General features: G+C 37.7%; 1 protein-coding gene across 1 annotated transcript in view; it reads left to right on the top strand.

Moving 5' to 3' along the window:
• Positions 1 to 16615, top strand: part of ca10a (carbonic anhydrase Xa) — a 322634-nt gene that overhangs the window by 274426 nt on the left and 31593 nt on the right. Inside the window, exon 4 of the mRNA XM_005721941.2 lies at positions 13373 to 13558. Within this exon, the coding sequence (XP_005721998.1) occupies positions 13373 to 13558 (186 nt within the window). The remainder of the gene's footprint in view (positions 1 to 13372; positions 13559 to 16615) is intronic.

Genomic DNA, 16615 nt, shown 5'->3' with positions numbered 1-16615 from the left:
GCTTTCGAGCCTATACAGCTTGGAGTAAGACAACATGCATGAAGAGGATGATGTGGACAAAATACTCATTTGCCTAATAATTCTGCACTCCCTGTATAGTACCTAAAGCTATCTTCACATTGATAAACTCAGCGTGGAGGATGGGAACATCATGAAAAGCCACAAAACAGTCATTCACCAGTCCCTGCACAAAGAATACATCAACACCCTACACAGAGGCCATCCAGGTACAGAAGCAACCAAGCGCAGAGCTAGGAGTTTCATCTTTTGGCCAGTAATGTCAAAAGACATCACGGAAGAGCTGCTCTCTTGCACAGTGTGCAGCAGCACTAAGACACATCAGCAGAGAGAACCGCTACAACTGCACCCTGTTCCAGACCTCCCATGGTCAACGGTGGCCACCAACATTTTCACCTGGCATGGAAAACAATATCAGGTCCTTGTAGATTCCTATTCGGGATGGATTGAGATTGACCTTCTCCGTGACTTGACCACAGCAGCAGTCATCTCCAAGCTAAAGAGACAGCGGAATAACATCCGGAGTGATCATTGGCTCGTTGCACCACATGAGAATGCTACACTTGGTTTAACCTAAGCTTCCAAAATGAAAGAACAACAGTTCCTAGGAGCCTATGCTTCGAATTCTAAGGACTTAGGCTCCTAGGAACTTAGAATACTATGCTCCTAGGAGCCGTATTAATGACCCCCTTGTGAGTTTTGTGTGCCATGCTGTAGCTGGAGAACCACACAGCGATACAGTATATCAGGACACTTCCAAATGAGCAATGATAGAAGACGATCAGCACCTCCTTATTCACGTCCATTTTTCGGAGGATTCTAAGAAAATGGAGATGCTGTTGGGCCTTCTTTGCAATCTCCAAGGTACTTGAGCTCCATTGGAGGTCTGTGTCTATGTGCAGACCCAGGAACTTGAAGCTGGCCACCTTTTCCACGGACTCCCCGTTGATGCTTAAGTGCTGCAGCTCGAGCTTCCTCCTTCTGAAGTTGACTACTAGCCCTTTCGTTTTCGTGGCATTGAGTTCCAAGTTGTCCACAGACCAATCCAGCAGCCTCTGAACCTCAGCTCTGTATGTCTTCTCATCAACTTCTGAGATTAGCCCCACCACAGTCGTATCATCTGCAAACTTAATAATTGCATTGTCTGGTTAGGTTCTGACACAGTCATGTGTGTACAGAGTGTAAAGTAGCGATAGAAAATTTGTTAGAATGAAGCGTAAAGCATAGCTGGGGCTGATTAGATGTTCTGTGGTTCACCGGTTATGACAAAATATGTCAATCTTTCTCATTGTGGGAGCATAACATGAACAGCATCCAAAATTCACAACACTCTGCTATACAAACATGCAATGTGTAGTCACATTTGCAAACCCCAATGAAGCACCAGACTTCGTTTGGAAATATACCAAGAAACCTCCTTGTCAACAAGAACTTTATCCATGTGATGTGGTCTGCACCCTGCTATGATTGCAGTGTTCTCAACATTCTAGACAAACCAAACAAAAGTAGAAACCATGCCTCAGGATTCTGAATTTGCCTTGTTAAATCTAAAAATAGACATAAATTAAAATGTACCAAAGTAAAGCAATCCTTTCATCTCAGACAAAGCTGCAATGAAGCTCCTCGCCTGTATAAATCCATCCTTTACATTATTGCCATTTTGTGGCCACAGTTAGCTATTGTTTCCAAAAACTCTGCTTGTTACATGCTCATAGTATTATGTATTATATCACGTATAATTGTAAGATCTTGACCTTAAAGTGCATTGAGGTGACTTTTGTCGACTATAAACAAAACTGAATTGAATTGAAACCTACATAGGAAACTGTAGCACCTGTCAATGACATGAGCTAACCAAGCTGAGAGGCCAACAGTAAGGCAAACTGCTGCAGGCTTTACTTTCACTGCATTGAGGTGAATTATGTGCTTTATATGGAAACACTGTTAGCATTGGGAAGTAAACATGCTTCAGTGGTTTATCATCAGATAAATAACAGATGAGTTTTCTCTTGCTTACCACTTTGGCCAAAAATGTGTGATGTAGAGAAGATTGAGTGTGAAAATGTTAATAACACCTTTAGTACATTACCAAGGAAAGCTCTGATGATGATGAAGATGGCAGCTCTTACCATGTACAGTTTAATAAAATAAAATAACCTCCATCGGAAATCATTGAATATGATACATTTAACCAGCTTTTTTGCCAACACTCAAGTTAAATTTTTATTAATATGTTTAATTGCAATAGATATTGACAGTTAGCCATGTCACATATTCCTCAAGCCTTTTAATCCTGCTGATTTTTTAAGTTAATATATTTTAAAATAAGTATAGATATTGTACCAAGTATATTGTATAAGAGACTAATGTAACAGGAGAGCACATGCTTCAGAATTTGCCTAATCCACCGGTTTTAAACTTTTCTTCACCATTAAAGAGGTTAGAGGTTAACAGCTTTCAGTATTTCCACTGCTACACAGCAAACAATAATGGATGAAGTTAATTTGGCAAACTTTTCATTTTCCAAATTAAATACAATTTAAAACAGTGCTTATGTTGATGCCTCAATGTAACCATCAAAGGATGGTACATGGATGACACCTGGCTCAAAATCAAAACTCAAGAAGTAGAATCCTTCACTGCTCATATCAACTCAGTGGATAGAAACATAAAGTTTACCATGGAAGACACAAAGGATAACAGTTTGCCATTTCTGGACTGTGCTGTGGGCACTGAGGAGAATGAAAACCTCAACATTGAAGCCCACACACACAGACCAGTACCTACTCTTTGACTCTCACCACCCTCTGGAACACAAAGTTGGACTACTCAGAACATTGCTTGAGAAGCAACTGTTAATTAATTAAATAAGTAACTAACTAATAACTTATAAGTGATATGAGCGTTTACACTTTTCATTACGTCAGAATTGTATGAATTAGTTATGTTATAGTTGGGCTCAGTGACAGATGACAAGGTCCATCCATCCTCAGAAATCTTGTACTCATGTGGACTTTCCAAGTAGGAATGAGCAAGGATGCAGGCACAAACCGGTAAGAACTGTGCACTACTATACTGAAATAAATATGCTATTACTGAAGGCAGATTCTAGACTAGACTAGTAAATTTCCTGTCTACATTTAAACAAACACTTGTAAATAATTTAAAACAAACACATGATGACAGATGGCAACACCATCTATAGTGAAGGAACTTACGGACTCCATAGATTGACTTTTTCTTTTTTTTTTACCAGTCCTTCATAAGTAATCCCACAAATGACCAGATAACCTGAGCAAGCGGAGCAATTAAAAGAGGAAGACTGACTAATAAACTGACCCAGAGGACCTCCTCACAAAAGCCTGACCTCTGACCTTAAGGTCAAAGTTAGTGGGTTTTAGGACATGCATCTATGGTATCAATTTGAAACTCCTACGTTGCCTTGGTCTTGACTTATCGCATTCACAAAGTTGAGTGTCCACGCTGCTGGCCCACCTGCCTACGCGGTAGGGTGATCATAATACCAATCAGCCTCTTATGGCTGAGGGGTATTCTGTGTGGTACTTCATACAATCCGCTCTGAAGATACTGACAGAAACTTTCAACGCCATCGCATTTCATCTTTTACACCATCTTGGAGCCTAAGGAGGAAAAAAACACATCCTATCCTTGCTGAATTTGAACATTTCCAGCAGAAAGAGCTTGTTAAAAGCAAAGGGAGTGAATTAAATGCAACATCATAAGGGATTAATGACCAGTTTCCTAACGAAATCAATAACAGATATTAAATACTATATTCCATACTAAAGCAACACAGCTAGAAGGGGCAAATGGCTCTGCTGTGGCCGATAATAAGCTTAGAAGTATATCAAAGGACAGCTTAGGTTGAGAGTTTCAGAAAAATAATTTGAAGACATTACACATGCAGAGAAGGCATATTGGATACACTGGACAAAGGATTCTGAATATGGGGCTGCCAGGCTGGAGGAAAAGAAGAAGACCACAGAGAAAGTTCATGGATGTAGTGAAACAGGATGAGCAGAGGGATGGTGGATGCTAGGGGTTGGTTGAAAGCGAGGCAGATGATCTACTGTAGCAAGTCCTAAAGGGAATGCCGGAAGGAAGAAGAAGAATGGTTTAATTGGTGGTTTATTTGATGAATGGTGAATTCTGTTTTGTTTTTATTTTTTGAATAATTCATATGATAGTTCAAAGTGGCTTAACAAAAAAAAAAGATCAGGTACAATGACTGGACTGAAAATTGGTGATGTCCAAAGAAAAACCTTCAGAAAGATCATTTGAAAAGAAAATCTAACAAAGTCTGTCTTCTTGAAAGCATAATATAAAGAAAAGACAGATGGCTCAAGACAGAAATGTCATGTTTTTCAAGTCTTACTGACCACAGTCATGCTCTGTCTACAACTTAGCAAAGAAACATCTCACCATATAATATGCCAAGATATGTCTTAAAAATTTGAGGAAATTGAGTAAGAAGAGAACAAAAGAACATGTGGAAGCCCTAGTCAGCAGATGAATAGTAACTCAGTGTGTATAAATCAGAATCAGAATACTTTATTAATCCCTAGGGAAATTATGTGGGTTACAGTTGCTCCAGTACAGTACCAGGAAAAAAAAATAGTAAAAAATAGTAACTGACCTGAATCTTTAATTGATGCACCTACTGTTTGCGAAAGCTTCATCAGAAATGTAAATTAGTTTGATCAAGCAAGTTTTTAGTTCATCATTGCCCTTGCAAAATTGGACAAAATGAGAGACTAAACATGTCATCAGAACTTATTTACAAAAACATACTGTTTTCCCCATCCAAATCAAATTCAATACAACTAAACCTTTCTGTAGAAAATATAAAGATGTTGATACAGTTAATAATGATGTGATTTAGGTAAAATATTTCCCACTCACATCAAAATAATTATTTTAATTGACAAACCTGTGGGTTTGAATAAGCTAAAACAACTTTGGGGTAATGGGATAGTACAAGTTGTTTTCAACAGTGTTGCTTGTACTGCTTCATACAAAAACATTTGAATCTATTCAGTCAGAGTGCCTTTTGAAGTAAGGAAAATCTAAAAGTAAAGGGTGGACCATTTATATGGATACACCGTAATATAATGGGAATGGTTGGTGATATTAAAGTCCTGTTTGTGGCACATTAGTATATGTTCACAGCCATTGACATGTCGAAGAGGTTAACACGTGAAAAATGGCAAAATTGTGTTGATATCTGGTGAACGCCTTAACCGGGTCATTGCAGCAGATTTCAATGCAAGACACCCTACGAGACCACCCATCTCCCATGCTACAGCTAGCAAACTGCTTGCTAAGTTTCATGAAACTGGTTCAGTGTTGGATTTGCCAAAATGTGGACGCAAGAAAACTGTCACTAATGAAGAAACATCAGTGGCTGTCCTAGCTTCATTCAGCAAGAGCCCACAGCGTAGCACTCGCCGCATGTCACTGGAGAGTGGCATTAGTCAAACATCCCTTCGGCGGATATTAGCTACTCACAAATGGCACCCTTACAAAGTTCACGCAAAAGATTTTGTTCAGTGATGAGGCAAACTTTTATGTGAATGGTGAAGTTAATAAACAAAACCACCGCTATTGGTCTGACACTAACCCACATTGGATGGATCCCTCCAAGACTGTTGGAACAACAAAAGTGATGGTTTGGTGTGGTATATGGGGTACAATGATAGTGGGTCCATTCTTCATCAATGGAAACCTCAAGGCCACTGGATATTTGAAATTGCTACATGATGATGTGTTTCCCTCTTTATGCACTGAAGCTGGCACGTTCCCTGAGTTTTTCCAGCAAGATGGTGCACCACCACATTATGGGTGCCAGGTCCGAGCATTCCTAGATGAAAAGTTTCCTGGAAAATGGATTGGTCATCGTGGGCCAGTTGAATGGCCCCCAAGGTCTCCCGATCTGACCCCCTTAGACTTTTATCTTTGGGGTCATCTGAAGGCAATTGTCAATGGTGTGAAGATAAGAGATGTGCAGCACCTGGAACTACGGATACTGGATGCCTGTGCTGGCATTTCTCCTGCGGTGTTGCTAACAGTGTTTGAAGAGTGGGAGAAGAGGGTTGCATTGACAATCCAACACAATGGGCAGCACACTGAACACATTTTATAAGTGGTCAGAAACTTGTAAATAACTCATGAAAGAACAAGGTTACGTTGAAACCAAGCACACCATTGTTTTTCTTGTGGCATTACCATTAAGTTTGATGTGTCACATGGCCCTCTTCCTATTGAAAAAACAAGTTATATCCAAGATGGCCGACTTCTAAATGGCCACCATGGTCACCACCCATCTTGAGGAGTTTACCCCCTCACATATACTAATGTGCCACAAACAGGACTTTAATATCACCAAACATTTCCATTTTATTACGGAGTATCCATATAAATGGCCCCAGCCTTTAGTTACTGTTATCGCCTCTATACGTCCTTGCCTTTGAGTGCGACCTCTTAAAACAGACAAAATTTTCTACAAGGCTTTGCAAAGTATGGTAAAAACATAAACAGTGTCTGTATACCATGGTTGCCTTGACACATACAAAAAAACAACTTGTGGCATTGAACATTAAAAACACTGTCAGCGAACATAATTGGTTTTGCAGAATCACACAATATCTGCCTTTTAGTCTGGCAACAGGACTGATTTGAGCAAACCACCGATGCTGTTTTTCTTTAGCGAGCACAACACATTCTCTGAAAATCATTTTCCTAATGCCTCAGATCTGTGTTGAGTCTTTCTCATCATGTAGCATTACTGGAACTGCTTTGCTGAAATTGGAGTCCATAACTCCACTGAGCTGCAGCCCACACAGTCCCAGTAGTATTTAATTCATCATAGCTGGTCTTCTTTTCTCTATTATTTCTTTTTTTCTATTTTAAAAATCTCCATTGCCTCAAATCTGATCACTGGTGAACTAAATAACATGTTTTATGGTTAATAAATGTTAACTATTCTTACATATTTCATGGAATGCACAGCATTTGGGTCAGGAAACTTTTTCCTTTCAACCAAACATTTTGTCCTATATTTGATAATAATGGCTTTGGTGTTGGAAATGTTCTGGGTAAATGCAGCAGTTTGTAAAGCTCAACATCTGCAGTAGCCAGTGAAGATGATTTCTTGCAAGAGGTAATTTACTCTATTGATTTGTGTGCTCAGATAATTATGATGTTCCATGTGTTTCTCACTACCAGCACGCTACTGCTGTCTTCTATTACAGTGGCTGTCTGCCATGCCAGCCCCAGACAGTCAACTTAATCCTTTATGACTTGTTTATGTTCACCAAGCTATTACCGCTAATGTGATGGCACGTTATGATCATCACTATCTATTAAGGAAGGACAAGTGCACAGTGGAGTTGTCCTTTTTGGCTTCATCACTTCTGGAAGCTTTTTGCAACAAATTAAAAACGCAATTAGGTGGCTTGATAAAATAAGGTGTGAGAGAAGACATATAAGGCATATAACAGCGAGGCTTTACAATAATGAACCCAGAAAGCCTAAATACTCCTAAACTACACTGCAGTCTGCTTTTAAATCTAGAAAAAAGCAATAGGAAATGTTTTGTCAGTCAGAAAGTAATTTTGCAGTTATGCTTCTCTCTTATCCTTTTCATTTCAAAACAACTAAAAATACATATTCACAAAGAATTATAAAGCAGATGATTCTAGAGGGAGTGTGGCCAGACTAAAAATTATACCTGAAGGAAGTGGAAGAATAATACAAAAATTAAGAAAACTCTTGAAAATGGAAAATAGTAGTTTGCAGTTTGTTTTGTTATGTTATGTTATGTTACTACCAGTCTTTCTGTATTCCAGTTTTTATGAGTAAGTTTTTTGCTTAATACTAAGCAGCAGGTCAATTTTTATTATATGCTAAACTGAGGTTGGTTATCAAAGTCAGCAACAACTGTATTCATGTTTTCATGGCTTATTTAATGTAATTACATAATCTTAAATACATGGATTTGAGCATTGATAGAAATTAGATCAGCTTGCTTGCTCAGTAACAAAAGTATCTAAAAAGTCCATTTAGATGTACAAAATCATTACAATAGGACTTTGGTGTTCATAACCTCATGGTGTTGGCTGTTGAAAATAATGGCAACATTTATCTACCAGATGAGATCTTATTACAGTGTTCACCATTTTAATTTAATGAACAGCCTTGAAAAACTGCAGTTTTAACAGGTTGATCAGATAAAATTAAAGCAATATTTTTACTTTGTAATGTACTGCCATAGTTCCTTACTTTTGTTCAGAAGATTGCTGTGATATCACGTAGACAATAAAGCAGAGAATAAAACTGACAATAAAACATTTGATTATTATGTGCTCATAATATATAAAAATGATGTAGAGAATAAAGTTCTTGAAATAAAAAAAAAAAACTTCCATAAAAAAGTTCAGTATCAAACAACTGTGGCAATTCTATTTTTAAACAATAAGTCTCTCAAATAACAATGATTTCTTCTCACTGCATCTATTTATTTGGGGCTGTGTTGTAACAATGTGTGAAGTGTTGTATCAGCTGTTGGGCTCAGCATTGGTGTTGTTTGCTTTGTTTCTGTGTAAATCAAGTTAAGTTGGCTTTTTGATAAATTTGTATTGATGAGTCCAAGTAAAAGCCATTTCGATTGATCCACTTTTTTTAAAATGTGTTTGGATGTTTAGAACATCACCTAACACAATAATAGTGTATGCTTGATTCTGGGGGTGTGTTTTCAGGTACTAATGCAACAAATATGATCTATTTAGCCAACATTCTGTGTTGCAGAGTAATCCCTCATTGCAGTATTGGCAAGTATTTTTTAATCTAGGGTGTACCCTATACTTGGCACATGCAGGTAAAAAATTGAAGTGGTGGTCCAACTCTCTTTTGAGGTGTGTGTAACACACATAGTGTGTAACACTATGTAACACTTTTATCTCTACTGCATTGTAGTCTGATTTATCTTTGAAGATTTAAAAACTTAAGTATGCACGGGTGCTACAAATGAGCTTCTCCCCAACATTATAGATAAGTTACATTTTGTTGTATGTACAGCAGTGATAGGTCAGCAGTGCAGCTGAAAATTTCTTGCTACTTAACTTAACACACGTCGAAGTTAAACTGGAAAACATGAAACTGGAAACCTAAACTGGGTAAACTAATAAGACAAACCAGAAACGAGGATGCAGGGAGGTCCGGGGAAATACATACGGAGAGACGCAGGGAGACCGAGGGGAAACAACACCGACGAACCAGCAACTACCATGACAGAAGATACAACTTAAATACACTCAGGGAACACAGGGAGATTACACACAGGTGGGGAACACAGCTGGGAGTGATTACGTGACGAGAGTAGGGAGACAAACTGAAAACACTCACATAAGACGCAGACCTTCACAATAAAACAGGAAACACATACACGCAATGACACAACACACCAACTAAACCCAGACTGGGGAACATAGGAACATGAACCATGAAACAGAAGAGTACAAACACCCAAGGTAACCAAAACCACAGAATACTAATAAACTAAACATAAACATGGAGTCGCAGCTGACACAGCTGAGAAGAGGGACGGGGGAGAAGGGCAAAAGACAAAAACCAACAGAATGGGCAGAAAAAAAAAAGAAAGAAAAAAAATGCATATATCAAGCACCTGGATCATTGATTTCTGAATTTAATGAATACATAGCCAATAAAGTATTCATTTAAAAAATGAAGTGATCTTAGTTTATGGTGACAGCTAAACTTCCTGGAACTGCTTAGAAGATGGACAGGTCTCAGTTTGGGGCTTGTGATTGTTGAATTTTAAAAATACAATTTACATGGCAATATTCACAACAAATAACAGGGCACGTGTGTGGCAGAGCATTTCCTTGGGTTTTTCAGAACCCATTAACATAAAGCCAGAGACTGTATAATCAGTATAATACTAGAATGCTGAGACATGTGATGAGTTTAGCTCCTGTTTTTTTTTCTGACTGTCATATAGTGGTGTTCATCTGGGCTCAGTATAGCAATACACGGTCATCTGTTTCTCTGACTGTGTTTTTATGAATTAAGTACAAAAGCCAGTGATTTTGATAAATACATTCAGTGCACAGAAAATATGAACTCCACAATCTGTGTGTAATAATTACTTCACCACTTGCAAACGTGTCGGCATTCAAAAGAATAATGAGAAAGCAGATTGGAATATAATGTCTTTGTTTCGTTTGCAACCTTTCCACTACATTGCCTTGTAATTGTTGCAGCAGGAACATGACAAGATGAAGTAAGCAAGTTTTACTCAACTGTATATTGATTTATTCTTCAAGCATGGTTCCCATCAGCTGGGTAAATGTAGCTAAATGTGATCTCTGTCTATCCTGTTGCATAAGACTTTTTTATGTCTTTATTATCTTTCCAGAATATATTTTGGTGCTCCAACAATTTTTTATTGTGGTTTTATTTTTTTTTATTTTTTTTTATTTAAATCACCTCTAATGAAATTATTGGTATAATTAGGTCACAGACCTCACCTATAACCAGTGTTGGTCAAGTTACTTGAAAATAGTAATTATTTACTAATTACTAATTGCTTTTCCAAGAAAGTAATCCTTTACTGATGACTTATTTTCAAAAGTAATTAGTTATGTTATTACTTTTTAAAAACCTGGTACACAACCTGAATACATATTAAAGCAATAGACCTTTCAGCCCAATTCTATTTTTTCTGCATAATCCATCATATAAAATTGAATCAAATGAAATAGTCTCTTTTTATTAATTGTTTTATTAGATTTTATCTTTAATTATATGCACATTACATCAAGCAAAAATTTAATTAGATGCAACATTGACTGAAATAAATGTGTTTAACATTTAAACCTATCCTCTGCATATTCCAGCACATAAAATAAAATATTTTTTTATGTTTACAAAAATTAAAAAATTGCTGTAATTCATCCAGCTGAACAGCGGGGGGGACCAGTAAGGCAATCCTCAATGAACAGGAGTGAATAGAGCTAAACAGTTAAAAGAATGATTTATGCCCTGCTTCTGGGAATAAAATACAGAAACAGATGATGTTTTTTGTTCGAAGTAAAAAAAAAACCTGTTTAGCAGGAGTGGGGCGGGTGGAGGTTTGCCCAGGGCTGTAGCTGCCATGTCAGTGGGAGGATCGGGGGGTTTCTCTATGAATTTCACATTCCCATAGCAGCGTGCTAGGTGCTTGCTCAGATTTGAGGTTTAAGTTTTTTGCTGTAGAAAGAAGTTTTCTTCCCACGCAGAGTGTACAGCAGACGCTAATGTTTTTTTCCGGTTTTACAGGATAAACCTTAAAGTAATGTCAGTACTTCCAAGCTTTAAACGCTGCATAGTCGTACGCTGCATGTTTCTCTTTTACTGTAAAATACAAATATAATTCCACTCCTCACCTCTCATTCCAACCACACGTCACTACCTGTATCTCACAGCCAGGCTCCAGTCATTAACACTTACCCAAGGCCCCCAACACATACAGACAGAGTTAGCATTTTGCAGTGACTAAAGCAATAATGTCACCATTGTCAAACATGCAGACCACTGCATTTTGCCAGTTTGTCCAGCTACCATGCTAGACCTGCTTGCATGTCATGTGGGGTGAAAGTCAGGTAATTTTGGACTTGTACATCTATTTTTCCCAAGTTCCAAGCACCCAGAAAAATAACTTCACGTTAAAAGAATTAATGCTGAATTCATTCAACAGATTTTCAAACACAAGAGTATAAATTAGCATCTAGGTGAACCAAACCAAAGTTGGAGTCACTTTTTTCTCCGTAAGATTAGTCTCAGGATCTAAATAAATTGGTTTTATTTGGTTCCAGTTAGCGTTTTTTTTAATGATATAATGAGTTATTAAATTATTACATTTCTTCTTGGTTTCTTTTTTCTAAACAGAATATTATTCAAGCTTCAATGTATTTGGAGATTGACTGTAAAATATGTAAAGAATTGAAGATATAAATGTCTTGCCCCCATTACGTACCAAACTACCATACTTCAGTACAGACCATTTCCTAAGACAGCTGGCCACTGACTCAAAGGAAGAACCTTAGTCTCTGATTTTAGACCTTGAGGGAGATAAGGTTTTCTGTCCTTTTCAGGGTTCTCACCTCACCTCCACTGCCTTGCCAGGGAGCCAACAAAGCCTCACTTTACCTCGTTACTCTTCCTCTTTTGGCACTAAATTCAACACACCTCTCTCCTAACAGTACTTATCTCCTCTTTGCATCACTCTCTTTTCCTATCTGTTTCTCCTTTCAAATTATTGACTTTTCAGGGCATCTATAAAATATTTACAATGTGAAGGCAGACTCCTTTTTGCTAGGACTTTTATAATAGTGTGTGTGGGGGTGGGGGTTTGAGGGGGATCATTTTGAAAGCGCTAGCACTAAAAGGAATGAAAGAGCAGAAGCGAAGCAGATGCAGAGAAAGAGTAGATGGAAGTCCGTACAGAGTCACAGCATGAATACCAATGCTTTACATTGAAACACTGATGATTATGAATAATATTATAAATAAGCAAAGCTACTAATATATACCCTATTTCCCATGTATTATGAATTGTGATTCTACCCTGATTATTTCAACCTTGCTTTCTTTTTACTGGGTCAGAGTTCTGCCAAATTAAAATAAAGCCCTTGGGACTGTTTCTGCTGTTTCAGTTCTGTTGACCGCATGTCATTAGTAAATACTTACATTTCAAAAATGCAAGACACCCACATCTCCATATTAATAAAAGCCAAACTGATATAGCTTAAAAAATTGCAAAAAAGCCAACATTTCCTTCACAATTCTCCAACGCCATTCAGTAAAAAGTGTTTTAAACCTACAGATAAAAAACAACAACACAAAAGATACTGAAGTTTTTAAAGAATCGGGTGTAAGATTTGGTCAAACTTTTTTGTATTGCTTTAGCACTTCCTGCCAGTTCACTTTTTTATATAACCTGCACGCAGATAATCTTTGGGTATATGAATATATTGTATTACACACTTTCCACCCAATTATATTGTGTTAGTCCTTTTTTGTAACAGTGTTCCCTCAAAATTGTTTCTGTACAACAAGCATTTAACCTATCTTATGGTTCCAGCACTTGGAGCTCCAGGTTTAAGTTTTCTCCAAAAGCTGCCTGGGTTTATAGGGGCAGTATGGTAAAAATGATCTATTTATAACTGGTGAAACTGATAATTAACTTTGTCGTAATGTTTGTCCCGCTCACAACTGCACCTCATATTAATATTTAATCACCTGTGCGCCATCTGTTTTGTTTTGTTTTTTTCAGGTGGGAGGAACAATGTACAACACAGGCCGTCACGTCTCTCTTCGACTGGACAAGGAGCACCTGGTTAACATCTCTGGAGGGCCAATGACGTATAGCCACCGTCTGGAGGAGATCCGGCTACACTTTGGCAGTGAGGATGTCCTGGGCTCAGAGCACCTACTTAACGGACAGGCCTTCTCTGGAGAGGTGTGTGCAGATGTGAAACTATTATGTGAAATAGCTAGCCATAAAAATAGGTGTTTTTGCAAAGCAAATTTTAACTAAATAAATTACCAAATGAAAATGAAAATCTATTTCACTGACTAGCATTATATCAAAATTAGTAGTTGGTTGTCAAAGATAAAAAGTTGGTCTTGCAAATTCTCCAGCCAGTGCTAGCCACACTACTGCTGAAGGAGAAGATATTAAAACATTGATCCATTAATTCATCATTCCTGAAATAATACACATTTCTTACAGCAGTCTGATGAATAAAAGAATGACACCATTTTGATACCTTCTTTATCGCAACAACATCTGCTTTAAATCCTGCAAATCAGTGAAGTCCCTGAAATCAGTGGTAGGCACTGCAGCTCAATTTTAAAATACTGATCAGCTCCAAGTGCACTAAATGATCAGGCACGTGTTTCATGTTGACATGAAAGTCACTCAGTAGTATCAGGGGGAAAATGTCAGCTTGTGCTTTATGTCACAGAAACATGCAGGTATGTGTCAAGCCAGAAGGTAGGTTTTTGTTTTTTAATTTTTCTTTATTCAAAATATATTTAATGAGCATAGTTTGCATTGCTATCTGAAGATAACATTGACATGCACATGCATTTTCATGAAATTAAGAAAACAACCCTTTTTTCTCCACGGTCTTTAATCTTGTCACATCCTGTTATGGCAGGCAGGGAGGGCTTGCAAATAGGGATGGGTATCAAAACCCGGTTCTTGTTGAGAACCGGTTCCCACTGTTTCAATTCCTTGGAATTGTTTGCCATTTTTGCAAACGATTCCCTTATCGATTCCAGTCGCCCCGAATGACATCACCACGTTGTGGAGCGTCATTTACCTGGCATCAAACGCTCAAATGTTTGGTCATATTTTACGAGAATGGATGACAACAGGGCAACTTGCAATACTTGCAAAGTAGATATTTCGTTTAAGGGAGGAAACACGACGAATATGCAAAAGCATTTGCTCACAAAACACGCGATGAGCTTAAATGAATGTCGTGTTTTTAATTGGCTCCGGACTCGTGAATCTCAACCCAGCAGCAGCGGTAACATTTGCACGTCCTCTCCTGTTAATGCGGCAGGTAAATAATTAACTAACAGTGCATATTATGTTAGCGCGATCTGCCTTATTACAAAACCTGCCATTACTGTGCGTTGCATTTAGGTCCTGGGGACCCTGTGACACCCCATTGAAGAGCTGTAGGCTGTGGATCTCTTGAGATCTCACTGTTGGGTTTGTATGGCCATGTTACTCCTAAATTTCTATCTTATTCAAAGAGAAGATATAAAACAAAGTTCTAAGCTAATCGACCTTAGTGTTCTCCTTTTTTAAAAAGAATCGATTAGAGAATCGATAAAGAATTGAATCTTTAAACAGAATCGAAAATGGAATCGGAATCGTGGAAATCTTATCAATACCCATCCCTACTTGCAATAAATGATGTTTTTTCAGGTGCAACATATGGAACAGGGAAAGTGAATTATGTCAACAAATCTAACCAGCTAACTAAAATCTAGTCTTCCTGGTCCATTAATGGAACTGTCCTTGACTTTTATGTAATATTGTTAAAATGGGATTTTTAGCACACTTGTTGTTTAGTGGGTAGCCAGCGGTCCTGAGACAGGAGGATCCCATGTCCAATCTCCTAAGTAACGGGGACAATATTAAAAATAATGACGCATGTTTATGTGTATTTTTGTGCATTAGAGCCCTGACTAGTTCAGGGTATAAAGCTTCAGGTGAGGATGAAGAGGATGATATTTCATTACGGTTCTGGTGGCCTTCGCTTTCCTTTGCATTTTAATAATAATACATTTTATTTATTTATTTATTTTTTACTTATTTAGGGAAGGGGGCCTCTTTTCTGACGATAAAACAAACTGACCACTATATTCAAATATGTTGGGGGAACATGGCGATTTCCACAAACCAGTGCCTGCTCCTGTGTATTTTAATGTATTCATTATAAGTTTATGAGAATGCATCCATTTTTTGAAATGTAATTACAATCTAATTATGTATATTTATGAGTACAATATCTTTTTTTAAAAATTAAATAACCTCAAAAAAATACTAATCGTACGTTTAAGTTTGCGTGTTTGTACAGGTCGGTAGTACAGAACAGACTCATATGGCAATAGTAATTGGAACAAGCAGAAAGGAAAGATTAAGGCATTTTTTTCTGGCCAGCATTAAGGCATACTGGTCATTAGAGAAGAAAGACATGCTGTACTCCCTTGCTTTCAGCAGCAGAAAAAGCTGAGCCATAATGAGTTTGTCAAAAAAGATTTTCCAAACATACTGAGGTGACACTGGAAGTGCTTTTGCTGTCGTTTGTAATTACACACAAATCTCTCTGATTAGAGCCATATTAGACAGTTTTGATCAATGTCCTGTGAGGTGACAAGTAATTAACGTTACATGATGCTTTATCATAGCTGATAAATCATCATGTGTAGTTACTCTGCCTCAGTTTGATTTGCAGCATGTTTCACAATATGAAAAACACAATGTTACATGTTTATCTGATTACCTAATATCTGATTAAAAACATGAGGCCTTATATGTAAGCTTTAAATTTCCAGTTTATCAAATACCATTGAGCAGTCCTTACCTTTAAACCTAAGCTCTCTTCTTCCTCTCCTGTCCTGTCTTTCTTGTCTTTCTCCATCTGTAAGTGACGTTAGCTCTCTTTCTTTTCTCTCCCTGTGAAATGCAGTAGCTGGACCTTTAGATAGCAACACACTGTGAGACAAACCACACACAAACAGTTAGTGTGTTTGCTGATGTTTTTTGAGCTGATAGAAACGCTGTATTTGAAATCACCTGACACTTAAAAAAGTCACTCACTTTATGTTCACTCCTCTTCAGTAGTGCTAGCTAAATGCTTAAGTACCGCAACTTATGGAGACCTGCAGTCATTCTGGAACTGTGGCAAAAACACAACAAAGCAAACAAACAAAAAAAAAACACCGTCCAACTTTGGCACTTGACTTTGGCACACATCGTCCCTTTTTATGTGGC

Source organism: Pundamilia nyererei, unplaced genomic scaffold, assembly GCF_000239375.1.
Source record: "Pundamilia nyererei isolate P.nyererei 1_Seehausen unplaced genomic scaffold, PunNye1.0 scaffold00005, whole genome shotgun sequence".
Classification (NCBI taxonomy): domain Eukaryota; kingdom Metazoa; phylum Chordata; class Actinopteri; order Cichliformes; family Cichlidae; genus Pundamilia; species Pundamilia nyererei.
This window is presented reverse-complemented; position numbering and strand designations above follow the sequence as displayed.